Source organism: Sorex araneus, chromosome X (assembly GCF_027595985.1).
Source record: "Sorex araneus isolate mSorAra2 chromosome X, mSorAra2.pri, whole genome shotgun sequence".
Lineage (NCBI taxonomy): Eukaryota > Metazoa > Chordata > Mammalia > Eulipotyphla > Soricidae > Sorex > Sorex araneus.
Window position 1 is genome coordinate 61,634,052 of NC_073313.1, and position 16,084 is coordinate 61,650,135.

General features: G+C 48.8%; 1 protein-coding gene across 3 annotated transcripts in view; it reads right to left on the reverse strand.

The window, feature by feature from the left end:
* MTM1 (myotubularin 1) overlaps positions 1-16,084 on the reverse strand; it is a 113,140-nt gene that overhangs the window by 19,654 nt on the left and 77,402 nt on the right. For all 3 annotated transcript variants that reach the window (XM_055123115.1, XM_055123113.1, XM_055123114.1), the window contains exons 9-10: positions 9,888-10,076; positions 4,305-4,490 (exon numbers count right to left, since the gene is read on the reverse strand). In XM_055123115.1, the coding sequence (XP_054979090.1) occupies positions 4,305-4,490; positions 9,888-10,076 (375 nt within the window). The remainder of the gene's footprint in view (positions 1-4,304; positions 4,491-9,887; positions 10,077-16,084) is intronic.

A 16,084-nucleotide genomic window follows, 5' to 3' on the forward strand; every position in this document is an offset into this window, starting at 1 on the left:
CTTGCTGTATTCTCTCTCTGGCTCTCTACTTAACATTTGAAGAAATTGGTCAACTCTTCTCAAAGGTGCTTGTGCCTCTCAGCCCCGCCCCTCAGCACACACTGCGCCGTTTTGGTGCAGATGGCCATCTACATGCATTTCGCTCCTGCCGAGCAGCCCTCACCCTCAGAGCCTCACCGCAGACACGAGGCTAGACTGCGGTCATGTCGCCTCCCTGAAAGCCATGGGAATTCTCATCGCTTTCCACTCATTCACACAAATGGCAGACTCCATGCAAGAGCTCCCTGTGGAAAATTTTTAAGAGAGGTAATTGCACCATTTTGACACAAATAGTAACTATGGAGAAGTGGGCCAAAGCGTTCTCCAAAGGCAAGGCTGAGGGCCTAATGACATATCCATTACAGGTCTGAAACTGTGGCATTGCAGAGGCCAGCATCCCCAGCATCCACCGGCCGCAAAGCCTGGTTCCGTTCTGAACTGAAGGCCCTTGTGAAGGAGGGGCCGCTGAGATGTGACGGGCCCGAAGGAGATCACTTGAGTCTGACTTAATGAAGCTGAGGAGCTCACCATGGGGGGGCGGGGGGGCTGTGCGCGCTCCAGCGCCTTCCTCGCTAACACCACAGGGTTAGCATCTCAGCTGGCTCTCATGAAAAATATGAAGACAGTTTTCCAATAAAGTATGGATTCCCTGCCCCCCCCCCCAACATACACCCTTTCTGACGGGAATAGTTGTAATTATCTAATGAAATGAAATGAGATTTTTATTTTCAAAAGCACATCCCAGTAAACCCTTAACTAATTGGTGGGACTTGTGACCGCTGGGAAGAAACTCCAAGAAATAATCCCTGCAATGCGCTGACAACTGGGCGTGTGTTCAGCCCAGTCTTTCCAAACAGCATGCAGTCATATGTCACGGGGAAACGGGCAGGGCTGAGGGCGCAGACTGCTGAAAAGGACAAAGAAAATGTCAGCTCCAGAAACCAGAGACCTCCTGGGGCTCCATCAGTGGAATAGAACGAGGAGGTGGGACAGAGGCCACAGGTGGTGTCTGGCTGCCCACCCAAAGCAATGCTCACCGAACACGTCCCGAGCCCAGCGTCTGGGAACCGGAGCACCCCCTCCTGTGGGAGCAGGGCCATTTAAGGAAACAATGACCCGTGGCCCACGGGGAGTCTCCGGCTTCTCCAGGTGCGGCCTACAGGCTATCCTGCGGGTCCTGCTCAGAGCAGCGGTTTCATGGGCCGATAGCGAGGTCGTGTGGCCACAAGCCGAGCAAGGCCTGCTGTGGACGGAAATGGGAAGAGGCAAGGGATGCGCCTGCTTGCAGAGCTTCCAGAAGGAGCCGGCCCAAATGGCCTGGGTCAGTGTCCTGGAAAGCCTTTCACGCCTGTGGGCCGTCACCTGCCTTGTGTGCGGGCGCGTGGATTCACAGTTAGAACCTTTCCGTGGGCTGGAGCCCATCTGCGCCTGAAGACTGCTGGCCCCACTGACTCCCGCCCCATCTGCAGGGGCCAGCTCAAGGCTGCCCAAATCCCCAGGGACAGAGGCGGCTGCAAGCATCTACCCAGGCTCCCAGGGAGACTTGTGCTTCATCTCTTCTGTCTCCTGCTCTCTAGGGAGCAAGATGAGAACACTCATGGCATCAACTCCTCTGGAGTCCCCACTTCCATACTTCCTCTTGGGCGGACAAGCTCGAGCCTGAACTTCCTGCCCACCCCCCTTCTAGCTGGCTCTGACCTGGAGAAACCCAGCCCGCTACTCCTTCCGGCATCTGTGCTCTGTCCAACGTGCTCCTTCTGTAGGCCTGGTCGCTGACAGAAAGCAGATCAAGAAAGCCAAGACCTGAAACCAAAGTGAATGGCAGAGACACCGGCCCACAGTAATGCTGAAAGGACACCTGCAAGCACGGTGCTTATCCTGCGGCCTTCTCGGCAACACAAACATATTATTCCAGTAATGGGTGCGCGGGCTTCTTTTCCACGTTTTATATGCTGCATTTCCTTCCCTTATTAAATGCCAGCTTACACAATCTTTCCTGACCGAACAGTAATTCACTAGCCGCCCACCTTTTTTTCCCCATTTTTTTTCCACGAGCGTGAACATAGTAGTCTGTACATTTTCCCCCCAGATCTGTGGATATTCTCTTCAACAAAACAAAACAAAACAAAAGCAACCACCTCCAATACTGGTAGCTTAGTGTTTTGTCTACAAAAGCCCTTCTTGAATCCGCTGCCTCTCGCCCTCCCCCACCACTTCATTTAAAAGCTCTTTTCAAAAGAAGCGTCTCTCTTCACTAACTCTATTTTCTCCTCTTTCTTCCACCCCGAGGCCAGATGCCCATGAAGGTCTGTCCCACCCGGCCATCAGCAGCCCCTTTGACGAGACGCGCATCCCCCCTGACATGTCTCACCTCCTCCCCTCTCATGCCAGTATTGTCCTTCGCGCTGCTGATGGCTCCCCGGACCCCCCACACTGAGCGCCGTCCTCAGCGCCCGTCTAGCCCGCATCCCTTGCGCTCCTGGCACCCCCTCTCTCGGCACCTTCACTCAGGGGCGGCCCCGCAGCAGCATCCCCGGTCTTCCTGTGCCTTCGATCTGTGTGCTGACTGCCCCTTTGGAGGAAACCCTGCCTGCTGTGTGTGTGGGGGGGGACCCCACCGGGGGCGTGGCCCGCCTGCATGAATGCCCCTAAACTCCAAAGGGGGTGTCACTGCCTCGTAGGCAGCCTCACACTCTTGGCCTTATCCACCACTTCCCTGGCTCCAAAATCTGGTTCATTGCGCAGTGCCGCGGGTTCTTCTCGGGAGACATCTGGTGTGTGCAGGGCACGGGCCTCCCTCCTCCCGGCCCGGCGCCATTCCAACCTTAGCCGTTGGCTGCCCCATCTCGGGCTTCTTGAAACGGTTCTGGTTCCTTTAAGATCCCTTGCTGCACCCACCTCTTCTCTTCTACTCTACTATTAGTACAGTTTTCTAGAAGACCCCACTAGTCCCAATCTTCTGGGACCCATCAAAAGAGGTCATCGATCCCTGGTTTTAGTTGTTGTTCACCCAGCTCTCACGGCGACAGAATCCCTCCTTCTCCCAGACAGGGCCTCATCCGGGGTGCCCTCTTGCTTCCACACAGGGATCCTTACTCTACTTTCTTCAGGGCTACCCACTGACAACCACCGAGTCCCAATGGACCTGTCCCTTCCACTGAGTTTGCACGAAAGCCCAGCATGCCTTAATGCCCAGTGCCATGATGAGTAAGTTGACGCCCCAGTCATACTGACATCCCCGAGCCTCCTTCAGGATGGAAAGCATTGGAAACCGAAGTAGCCCAATGCTTTGCACACAACAGGAATACAATCCTGTCTTAAAGTACCCCCTATTTTCTTCAACGAAACATGCATCGGATTTACAGAGAAATTGTAAAGAACAATTTTTGTGGCAAAGTACAATTCGACTTCAGAAAATTTCGAAACATCTGACTGATTTCGCTATCACTGGCATCTCATGATACCAGAGTGCATTTGTTCCAGTTCTTAACTGGGAAATATTCTATCTTATACTTAACTTGTTTAGAGCAGGCTTTCTGTTTGTTTACAGAAGCAAATGGAACTAAATGGACAGCTTTAAGTATTTCTACTTGCAAAATGAGGTTTTTAATGCCTTAAGCAAGATGGAGGATTGAATACAATGAAACACAGACATCTTTGCTTAAAATTCAGTCTGTAGCACTGTAGCACTGTCATCCCGTTGTTCATCGATTTGCTCGAGAGGGCACCAGTAACGTCTTCATTGTGAGACTTCTTGTTACTATTTTTGGCATATCAAATACGCCACGGGTAGCTTGCCAGGCTCTGCCGTGTGGGCGGGATACTCTCGGTAGCTTGCCGGGCTCTCCGAGAGGGACGGAGGAATCGACCCCGGGTCGGATGTGTGCAAGGCAAATGCCCTAACCACTGTGCTACTGCTCCAGTCTATATGTGATTAATTCCAAGAAAAAAATCTCTCTGGGACCTTGAAGGTCATACTCGTCATGGTTAGATAAACTTGCATGAAAGACTAACTGCGTTTTCTGTATGAATGAGATGGTCAGTATTATCTGTACAAACTGTTAGCCATAGCCTGGAAGTCATGCTGAGAACTTGTCAATTGAGCATTCTAGAGAAACGCAAACTGCCAAGTGCCAGGGAGAACCCCTCCACATACCACAAATATTTCCTCTCCACTGTTCAATATATTTTAATTTAAGGAATTAAATGCACAAGCCACAAAGCTATTCGTTTCTATTTTTATGTATGTTCAAATATATACTTGCCTTGATGTGCTCTAACCAATGAGTTGACTCCAAGCTGGACAACCAATGAGACTCTTCCACATTAGGGTAAACAATATCTTTGACCTTTTTCAAAGATTCCCGCATGACATGGATGTTATGAATGTCTAAGAAGGAAAGTTCAGCGTTATGATACGCATCATCACTTTCATATCCTCCTCCTGTTGCCTGGGAGACAAGATAAACAAACAGTCAATTGGGTTTGCTCTTTCTTTTTTTTTTAATTTTTAAAATCTGATTGAATCACCGTGAGATAGTTACAAGCTTTCATGTTGGGGTCACAATCTCACAATGATCAAACACCCATCCTTCCACCAGTGCACATTCCCCACCACCAATATCCCAGGTATACCCCCCTTCCCACCCTCCCTCTGCCTCTAAGGCAGACAATATTCCCCATACTCTCTCTCTACTTTTGGGCATTATGGCTTGCAACACAGACACTGAGAGGTCATCATGTTTGGTCTATTATCTACTTTCGGCATGCATCTCCCATCCCAACTAGTTCCTCCAGCCATCATTTTCTTAGTTATCCCTTTTCTATTCCATCTGCCTTCTCCCCTATGCTCATGAAGCAGGCTTCCAGCTATGGGTCAATCCCCCTGGCCCTTGTATCTACGGTCCTTGGATGTCAGCTTCATGTGATGTTTTTCTATACTCCACAAATGAGTGCAGTCCTTCTATATCTGTCCCTCTCTTTCTGACTCATTTCACTTAGTATGACACTCTCCTTGTCTATCCATTTATTAGCAAATTTCATGACTTCGTCTCTCCTAACAGCTGCATAGTATTCTCTTTCATCTGCAACTCACATGAAGATTGCAAAAGCTATTGGTGCTCCAAATCAATGGGAAAGCCTCCAACAAGAAGTGATGAGACGTGATTTCCTACCGAGTAGAAACCTTGACAATACTGGGGGGACTTGCAGTTTAGAAAAAAAAAAGTCAGAATGTGCACTGCCTTGGGAGGGACAGTGCGACAAAGCATCATTTCTCAAAGGTCCCGTGATTACTGGATCTTTCTCCAGAGCTGGGAAGGCCAGAAGGGGTTCTGAATGGTCCTCACCACCCCACCAGACACACACACCAGCTTTGCAACAGTATTCTTGTGGTGGAGCATATCACAGTGTTGTGTCACCTAGACATGATAGACTAATGGAAAAGAATAGGCCCAGCTGACAGATTCGCTTGAGTCTCTGTGCTGTGTGTTCCGGGGCAAGGCACTCAACCACTCTGGGCCTCACAGTCCTCATCTACAGAACAGTTCTCACAGGATTAAAGGCGCCAGGCTTGATGACAGCTAATGCCCATCACCGCTGAATGAACACCGAGGGTATCCCTGGTGCTGTGTTTCTTGCTTTATACATCCAAGTTCCACTGTGCTGGCTTCAAAAAGTGATTCATTAATGAAGTGACTTCTCGTTTGTCAAGGAAGGGCACAGTGCCACTGCACAGAGGTGCCCATGACTGGCCAGAGGTGACCAAGATGAGGGAGGGCCGGGTCTCTCCTCTCATAAGCCTACAGCTCCTTGGCACGTATCACTCCCCAGCTTTCCAGCACACGTGGCTTTTCAATAGCTAAGGCAATTTTTGTCAGACTCAACTTAGAGCGTCTTTCATAAGTAACTGAAGATGATATGTGGCGGAAATGAAAGGGAAAGGACACTTATTACTCAGGGCTGAGGTTTCGAGCAAAACAGGCTATTAATCCACTTCCCTTGTGATTCAGTGCTGGGTCCTGGCGACCCTGGGACTTCATCTGTTTGTTAAATTGAAAATGGTGTGAGGTGGCTGGGTATAGCAGGCACACCGGCGCGGAGAATTTCCTCAATAGCCATGTGGCGGGAACAATCTGGTCTAAGGAGAGTAGGTGGGAAGGTGCAAATCAAAAAGTCAAGTGTGGCTGGACTGCCCCAAAGTTCCAATTCTCCGTATGTGCTTAGTTTGGAAATTCACTGTTTGCTTCCTTCCGCCTTTTAATGAAAAACCCAACCCAGCCCCCTTAAAGGACACTGTGATGGTCTCAGGGCCCACATCAGTGCCACAGAGGGCTGGGGAGAGTTGCCAGGGGAGGAGAGGGTCCTGAATGTGACCCTCCAGGAATGACAATGAGATCTTTATGTTCTTGCAATTCTGAATATTCAGAAGCCAGTATGCTTCCTTCTTAAAGCATGCCACACCAAATACATTTAGGGTTACATAAGTGTTTCTCTAAATGCCAGTTACAGCTTATGACTAGAAATAGATTGTTCTAGAAAATCACATCTTTCTTGCCCCATTTTTATTGGGGTACTACTGGCTTGTGAGAGTGTGTATGTTTTAAGGAGTACTGCGTGAGCATGTCACACTGTCCTTGGAGCACACTCACTGGTCCCGCCACCTTTCTCATCCAGCCCCAGCCCCTCTAGGAACCAAGAACGACAGCGAGAACTTTAAAGCCTAGATTTCGGCTATTCTTTTCGGTCCTAAGACAACTGGAAACCCAAGTATATTTCTGGCATCCTAAAGAGACATTAAAGAATTTTGCTTTAACAAGGACCTACAGCATTTTCATAATGAAGGAAGCACTATATCTGTCATCCCGTTGTTCATCAATTTGCTCGAGTCAGCACCAGTAACATCTCCTTCGTGAGACTTGTTGTTCCTGTTTTTGGCATATCGAATACACCACGGGTAGCTTGCCAGGCTCTGCCGTGTGGGCAGGATACTCTCGGTAGCTTGCCAGGCTCTCCGAGAGGGACAGAGGAATCAAACCTGGGTCGGCCGTGTGCAAGGTCATACGCGCTGTTCTATTGCTCCAGCCCATAACGAAGGTAGGTCACATATTTTAATATTTTAAAATACTCCTTCTAAATGCTTCACTTTATTATTTACTTGGGTTGGGGCCCATACCCTGTAATGTTCACCACTTACTCCTGGCACTGCTCAGGGGACCTCTATGTAAACCCGAGTCAATTGCATGCGAGACAGGAACCTCACGCCCTGTATTGCCCCTCAGCACTTAATACTTCATTCTGATGCTCCATCCTATCTATTTTAGGCTAAGTGTAGACAGGGAATGATTGCGTTTTGTCCACACATTTCTCTCTCAAGGACAGACACTGAACTAGGATAATCTATGAAGATATTCATATGTGACTTAATTTCTTAAGTGTTTTACTTATAATTTCAAAATGTTCTTGCTGATTTAACTTCCTGATTGCTTGCTATGGCATTTCAAACCCATGCTTACCGCCTAAGTGGTGGGTGACGCTGGTGGCGCACAGAGGGGGTTCCCGGGAAGAAATGTGATGGGACACAGGGAGCCTAGGCCGCTAGCTCACCATTGTGCAAGCGACGGTTTTGACTGCAGCAGCGTGAGGGCTTGCCTGGTTACCGGCGCTCAGCTCTGTGTCCCTAGAGAACTGAAGGGGCCAGAAGACAATCTTGGGCAAAGCAAAGTGTTCTAGAGGCCTATAGGGAGGCCGCAGCTGACAGCAAGGCAAGCCTCTGAGGGGTAGAAGGGGGTGACCGCTTGAGGCAGGCCATGGGTGGGGAGTGCCTGGGAGGTACAGGTGACGTTAGCAGGAGGAGAGAGTAAACGGAATGAAGCAGGAGCCGCTGGATGTACAAGGGAGATGAGTGTGCGCTGCTTGGCCGCCACCGCTCTGGAGCACTGGGGTTTATGACACCGTGGCCGAGTGGCAGTGAGCAGGGCGCCCGGCCTACGGAGCTTCTGCAGCCCCAGAGACACCAGACACCTGGCGCTGGAGGACAGTGCAGGGGCTGAGGCGCTTGCTTCGCGCGCAGCTGACCTGGGTTTGATGTTTGCACCACGTGAGAGTCCTCCGAGCCCTGCCAGTGACAAGTTCGGATTTTCAGTGACAAATTCCTCCAAGTCCACACAGATGCCCCTGGGGTGTATCCATTGAGAGAGGTCCTTAACTGTTTCAAGTGCCCCAGCGAGACTCTGCTTGACGCTGGCCCAAGTCTAAGTGGATCACAGTTCTACACTTGCCATATTTTACCTAAAGGTAATTTCGACATGGAAGTGTTCTTTGTCACTTGCGATTGGGGAAACACAAATCAAAACGGCAGTGAGCTTTCACCTCCCACCGTGAGAAGGGCAAATGGCAATTGCGGCAGGGATATGGTGAGAACGGCCCCCTCATTCACTGTGGGTGAGGATGTCATCTGGTTCTGCCTCTGTGGCAAACTGTATGGAGAGGGGCAGGGCGATAGTATAGTGGGGATGGCATCTGCCTTGCATGTGGCTGACCTGTGTTCAATCCCCGACACCCCATATGGTCCCCTGAGCTCGCCAGGAGTGATCTCTGAGCGCTTAGCCAGGACCTGAGCATTACTGGGTGTGGTCCAAATAAGAAAAAAAGAAAACAGTACGGAGAGTCATCAAGTAGGTAAGAGTGGAAGTCCCATAGTGCTCAGCGATCCCGTTGCTTGGCATCTCTGGCTAAACACAGAAACATTCATTCCAAACGTTCTGGGCAGACTAAAATTCACTCTACAGCTTTGTCAGTAGCTAGGAAAGGGAAACAACCCAAACGTCTAACAACAGATGGGCGGATACAGAAGGTATCTATCCTCAGTGGAATACTATGCAGCTATAAGGAAAGACAAAAGCTTGAAGTTTGCAGCAACCTGGATGGAACTGGAGGGGATCATGTTAAGCAAAGTGTGACAGAGGGACAAAGGGAAACAAGACAATAGATAATATTGAATGAGACAAAGCTGTGACCTTTGACTATAAAACAATAATACCAAGTGGTGGGGTGAAGGTGAGAAATGAAGGGCCAGTCTAGAACTGACAGGACAGTGGTGGTCTTGGGCACTTTACTGGTGGTGAAGTGCAGTAACTTTGTACATCAAAGCCATAAACGCTATCGCGAACAGGTTACCTAAACTATCATGTACTGAATATTTATGTATCATATGTTTCAATATATAAAGGTTCTTTTCACTTGACAGTAATGTACTCAACTCTGGCTCAGATACATTGTGTGATTCAACCTACTTTTATGGGGGGGGGCAGAGAGATAATATAGTGGGTGGGGCACTTGCTTTGCACATGGTCAACCTAGGTTTGATCCCTGGTATCCCATATGATCCCTGGAGCCAAAAGTAAATAAACAAATAAACAAAACAAATAAGCCCGAAGCCAAAAATAAACCCTGAGCACCACTGGGCATGGGTCTCCCCGCACCCCAAACACAGAAAATGAGCTACTTATGCCAGAGCTATAGTAGAGTGGAGAGGATGTTTGCCTTGCACGTGGCCAACCTGGGTCTGATCCTCAGCACCTCATATGGTTCCCTGAGGAGTGAGCCCTGAGTGCAGCACTGAGCATCGCCAGGTGTGTTCTAAAAACAATGGACCAAACAACAAAAACAGCCTGCTTTTACATTCCATGCATGGGTTTTCTTACTTAAGCACGTTTTGCCTATTAATTCAAGCCTGTACAATAACGTACATCAGCCCATGCAGATACATCATCAGGAATAAAAGAAACACTTGTAAACACTGGTTTCCCGTGAAGGTCAGTACCCATCCCCGTGCTAAATGCACTTACCTTATTGGCCACTGCGTTCACATTGGGTCTGGCATCGTAGATGGTGAGTTTAGCGATTTGTCTATTGGTCTCCCTGATCACATCGAGATACTTCTCATCATCTCTATTCCGCTTGCCACTCATGCCGACAAGAGGCTGGCTGCAGCGCACAATGACCGTCTTGTTTTCAGGATGAATCCAAGACAGCACCTGTGGTTGAGTGCAGACATGAGAAGGCAAACCTCCAGAACCTCCCAGGAGCACAAGGCAAAGTAAAGCATTCTCGGTGACGATGAAGTGCCTTGGATTTTGCTAAAGTGGGAAATACGATCACCTGCTGTTTCACCGTGTGTGCCCAGAAACACCCACTTAACAGTGGTGACTATGAAGAGACAATTAGAATAACCAATCCCTTTACTCAGCTTCCTGTAGTTAGTACCACCTACTAGAGAATCTCAGCTAAAAAAAGGTCTACTGCTTCAAAGAGAGAAAAAAGCTTAGGAGAGGACTGCAATTCCGTAGCTTGCACTGGGTTTGTGATCACCCCGAAACAGTTTTAGCAACAACAACAAAACAAACACCACCACCACCACAGAGAGGTGAGGGACTCATTTCCCTCTTGTGCTAGATATCTCAAAATCCAGAGCCATGCCTGTAGGTCATTTCCCCAGCAGTCCCAATTCTCAAGTCTTCCATGAAGACAAGAAAACATGGGGAAGTGAGAAAGCTCTCAGAACAGCCTACAGAGTTTGAAAGCATGCAAAGGTGGCCTGGGTAGCTGATTCCCAGGAAGAGTGCTTTTAGCCGGTTCTAAAGCAGACATTTCTCTATACAAGTGAAGTACTTCCACAACCTGGCCCCACCTCAGGAAACACTGAGAAAAATATTGTACAATCGCCACTATGCTCATGGCTGATCTCTATAGGCTCAGAAACTCATCTGTGTGTGAATCTGCTCTAAAACCCAGGGATGCAGGACTTGTGACCGAAATCTCCAGGCCTGCATGGAGTCAGGAATGGGCGACCTCCCCCCATCTCGTGTTTCCAGTAGTCTGGCAGTCACACCCACAAACTACCTCTGATGTCATATAAGCTCATTAACGACCATGGTCCAGAGACTCATAAATAAATCCCTTAGAAGAGAGCAACACAAGAATAATATGCTGCAGAGGCACCTCCGGACCCCAAAGTCACCATCCAAATAAAAAAATTAAATGAACCTCAGCTGTATCACTGTATTTAAAATTTTGGAATTCTTGGAGTGTATGCCCATGCGGCATCTCATACTCTACACCACTGATGTAACAAGAGTAGCACACCACATTTGGTGGGGTGTGAAATAGAAGGCAACCGATCTTGGGGGAAAAATAAATATGTATAAATACCCCCTTACCCACAGATGTTCAGAAAACAAAGTAAGCGTTTCCCGAGAGAAGGCCCTCTGCCCAGCCTCCTGTGCAAGAGGGCTGAGCCCGGCTTTGCTTCCTGAGGAGCAGAGAAGCGGACATGAATACTGCCAGGGATCTAGTCCCCGGGCATTCAGACCATGGTCACTGTCACCGTGAGGGTGGCTGTCAGTTCTGTGTGTGTACGCACACATGTGCAGGCATGTGTGTGTGCGTGAGCATTGATACGCAGCACCAGGTCATACATTCAGTTTTGCTTTAGATCTTTTGTCTTTCATCCTTTGAAATTTAAGGTCCTCATATTATTCACTGTCTAAAGATCAAATATTTGCATGGGAGGTGGTGGGCTGGAGCGATAGCATAGCGAATTGGGCGTTTGCCTTGCACGCGGACGACCTGGGTTCGATTCCTCTGCTCCTCTCAGAGAGCCCGGCAAGCTACCGAGAGTATCTCGCCCGCACGGCAGAGCCTGGCAAGCTCCCCGTGGGGTATTCAATATGCCATAAACAGTAACAACAAGTCTCACAATGGAGACGTTACTGGTGCCCGCTCAAGCAAATCGATGAGCAACGGGATGACAGTGATACAGTGATACAGTGATGTATGTGTATTAGCACACAGGACTCAACCTTTAACAACATGTTAATAATCTCTTATATAGGGGCTTAATGGCTCCAGGGTGAACTACGACAATGTGCACACACATACACACAAAAAAGAAAAGAAAAAATACTTGTAAAAGGCAGATAATAATGTCGCCCACCTCAAACTCCAGAAGTGCCCACTTCAGATGGGTGAACTGGAGACAGGGAGAAAGCACAGGGGTTAGGGTGCAAGACTTACCCCTGGCTCACTCCCTGGCATCACATGGGCCCCTGAGAAGAGCTGGATGTGGTCCTGGTGGCCCTCATGCACCACCAAGGTGACACCTCAGGGCCTGAGATGCACCACATTCTCAGGCCCTCACATTCAACCATCTGGCCTGGATGCCTCCGAGTTACCAGAAAGTGGCTGGCAGATTTCTGAACACCACCTGGGAAACCCATCCCCCCAAAGAAAATTATAACTAAAAAGAGAAAAATGGGTGAATTATTTGGTCATGAAGGAGAAAACAATAAATCTACTGGGGTGAGAAGGTGCAGCCAGGTGCAGGCTCGGTGAGTGTGGAGGAAAATCTCAGGAGCCTGCTGGGAGGGCTGGGAGAAGAGACAGAGAGAGTGCCCAGCAGAGGCCCAGGAGGCCGGGGTGAGCTGTCCCCTTGGCAGAGGTCAGAGCCAATTATGACACAGCCAGAAGCATCGAAGAGGCCGAACTAAATGAACTGGCTGCACCCATTTCTTTTAAATTGAATCTCTGTGAGATACACAGTTACAAAGCTGCTCCTGATCTGGTTCCAGTCATACAATATTCCGTCACCTGTCCCTTCACCATGTGCATTTCCTGCCACCAGTGCCCCAGTTTCCCTCTCACTCCCTGCCCCCAGCCTGCCTCTGTGGCCCCTTTCTTTCCTCTCTCTTTCTCCCTTATTTTCCTTTTAAGAACGGATGCTGCCATTTCTGAAGCCAACCTGTGCTGCCCAGACAGCATGCAGCACGCCAGTGGGTGAGGAGAAACGAGAACACAAACGCTCACTGGTCTTTGTGCGAAGAACTCAGTAGGGGCTGGAGCGACAGCACAGTGGGGAGGGCGTTTGCCTTGCATGTGGCCGACCCGGGTTCGATTCCCAGCATCCCATATGGTCGCCTGAGCACCACCAGGAGTCATTCCTGAGTGCAGAGCCAGAAGTAACTCCTGAGCTTCACTGGGTGTGACCCAAAAAGAATAATAAAAAAAGAATCCAGTAGACATGCCAGTGCGGCCTTTGACTTAAAGGTTGAAGCCGGGGGTTCCAAGCTGCATTGGCCTTCTGCCCTCTTCAGAAAGGAAAACAAAACAGCCACTTAGGGCCTCCCAAATGCAAGAGTGGTGATTTCCGTCTCACCATAATTCCAGTGCCCTGGAGTGCCCAGTGCCCAGGGGACAGGGCTGGGGTCATCCACTCAGGGACAGGTGTGGCTTCTATCTTCATTTTATTTTTCATTTAAATTTTTTAAATTTTAATTTTTTAATGGAGTCACCATGAGCTACAGTTACAAAGCTGTTCACGATCGGGTTTCAGTCATACAGTGATCTAACACCCAGCTCTCCACCCGTGTCCATTTCTTACCACCAAGGACCGAGTTTCCATCCTGCCACGCCCCTCTCCCAGCCTGCCTGGCCTCTATCTTCTAATCTACAACAGGGGATGAGGCCAGCACTGCCTGGCAGGCAAGACCTGGGCTTCCAGAGGTCTCAGACTCCCATGTCCCTTTCAATTCAACGGTTTCAGGCTTGCTGGGTCTCACTGCCATACACAGTAAGCAGTCCAGGCTCATGGCGTGCAATGAGTTGATTTGCTACAAGACTGTTTGGAGGGTAGTGCTCGAGTTTCAGGGGTCACGTCCAAGGTCAGGCGCTACTCCTACAGTGCCAGGAGTCCCTAGGGCCACAGCTAGCAGTGATGGGGAGAGACCATATGGTGCAGGGGAATGATGGATCCTGGACCTCTATCACTTGAGTCACATTCCTGGTCCCTGGTATCACTTTTGAAAGAAAAAAGCGGAAACAGAGACACAGCTTAAAGCTCAGGCTTGGCATGCAGGGGGTCTGGGTTCTCTGCCTGGCACTGCAGGTACCCTGAGCACTGCTGGGAGTGACTCCTGAGCCCAGAGTCTGGAGTGGTCCCTTAGCACGACTGGGTATCACCCCCAAATAAAAACAAATGAAATTTATTTCAGTATTACTGGGCCAGAGAGAGAGAGTACAGGAAGAAAGGCACTTGCCTTGCAGGATACTAGCCGGTCCCCCTGAACATTTCCAGGGGTCATAGGCCAAGAATAGCTCATGAGCACTGCCTGGTGTGGCCCCCAAACACTCACACAAATAAATGAAGTAATTCAATGAATAAATCCAATGTTAAAAGCACACAGTGCCACACAGCCGAGGGCTGTACTATTTGCGAGGCCCCTCAGCGAACTCTCGAGACGCCCTCTGGCCCCATGCCTTTTCAGGGGGGCCAGAGGGCCCCATCAGGAAGCGGGGCTCAGGAACAGTTCCACCCATCACATGCCTTCACTGGGGTCTCAGCTCTCTTTCCAAACAGCTGCTGCTCATCAAGCTGGCCAGGTACCATGCGGCTACTTTCACATGTCAGTGACTATGTGTGCTACACACTTCTCAGGTCGTTCTCAATTATGTCCACTTCCAGGAGCCCAAGAAAATGAACGCATACACCGAGTTAACCACTGAGAGTTGTCTACAATGGCCTTGTTTGGAAGAGCAAATATAGAAAGGAAGTTGGAGTTTCCTAAGTGAAAGGGGCAGATCTGCACGCAGTTATCAGTCAGCATGCAAAGTTCTTTCCAAGATGATACTAGAGAGAGAGAACACAGGCTGCGATAAACTACCGAGTAAGTTCGTGGATTCCTAAAGACAAACATGGATGCACAGAAGGAAGGCTAAAGCCACAGATCAGAACGGTCACAGTGGTTCTCACTAGGTGGCAAATTCCATTTTGCTTATCGGGATTTTTCTGAACCATCTGAAATAAGGTCGGATTCCTTAGATGCTAATGACTCCCATAATATTTAGACAAACCTGTTTGAGAGCAGAGGAATACGTATCCGGTAATGGGAACATGAATGCATGTGAATTATTTCACTCTCCAGTGCTATTCTATTTATACATATGGGTGCTCAAAAATTTCAAATTGTTTTCTTACCAATTCTTGCAATATTTTTACGCAGCCTTTTGAAACTAAGGAGCTACTATTGAAATTGAAAGCACAAACAATGTGGAGATCACAGCGAAAAGACAGGTGGCTAGAAGGGGTGATAGAAAGAGCAAGAGATCTACTTTCAACATTATCAAGCACAGCATCTATAAAGACAAAGATGACATAGAGCGGTTAGCTGTGTATTTGTCAAATATCTAATTGGTGGCCTTCATAAAGTATGAAGGTTCAAGAAGGCTTAACTAGAAGTTAAGCCTTTAACGTGGTCTACAGTGTGCTCTCACTGACCAAAAGCAAGGAACTCTAGGGCCAAGATGTTAGTCTGGGCACAGGAGACTGGGCACAGTTGCATCATTTTTGGCTAGACTGCTATTCCTCTGAATGCTCTCAACTCCTTTGAGAAGTCTCATTTCCCATACCTTCCTCTCCCTCTCCCTCTGTCTTTCTCTTTCTCTCTGACACACAAACAACTCTGACACAGCCAACACTCAGTAAATGCTAATTGAATAAAGGAGCGAACAAAGTAATTCCAATGACTGATTCAATTCTCTTTCTGAGCAAGACAATGCATTGCCAAGACAGCTGGCCCTTGCAGGAGCCTAGTCTGTGGTCATGACATAGAGAAGCATGGCCAAAGAGAGGATGAGAGGAGGAATGTGTAACTCTAGTTTCCTTAGCCCCAAGTTGTAGCAAAATGAGCTAAAGAACCTACTTGCATGTACAATCCATATCTAAAAGATATGAACTGTCACTGTCACTGTCATCCTGTTGCTCATCGATTCGTTCGGGTGGGCACCAGTAATGCCTCAATTGTGAGACTTTTTACTGTTTTTGGCATATTGAAGACGTCATGGTTAGCTTGCCAGGCTCTGCCGTGTGGGCGAGATACTCTCGGTAGCTTGCTGGGCTCTCCAAGAGGGATGGAGGAATTGAACCCGGGTCAGTTGTGTGCAAGGCAAATGCCCTACCCTCTGTGGAACCGCTCCAGCCCAAAGATATGAG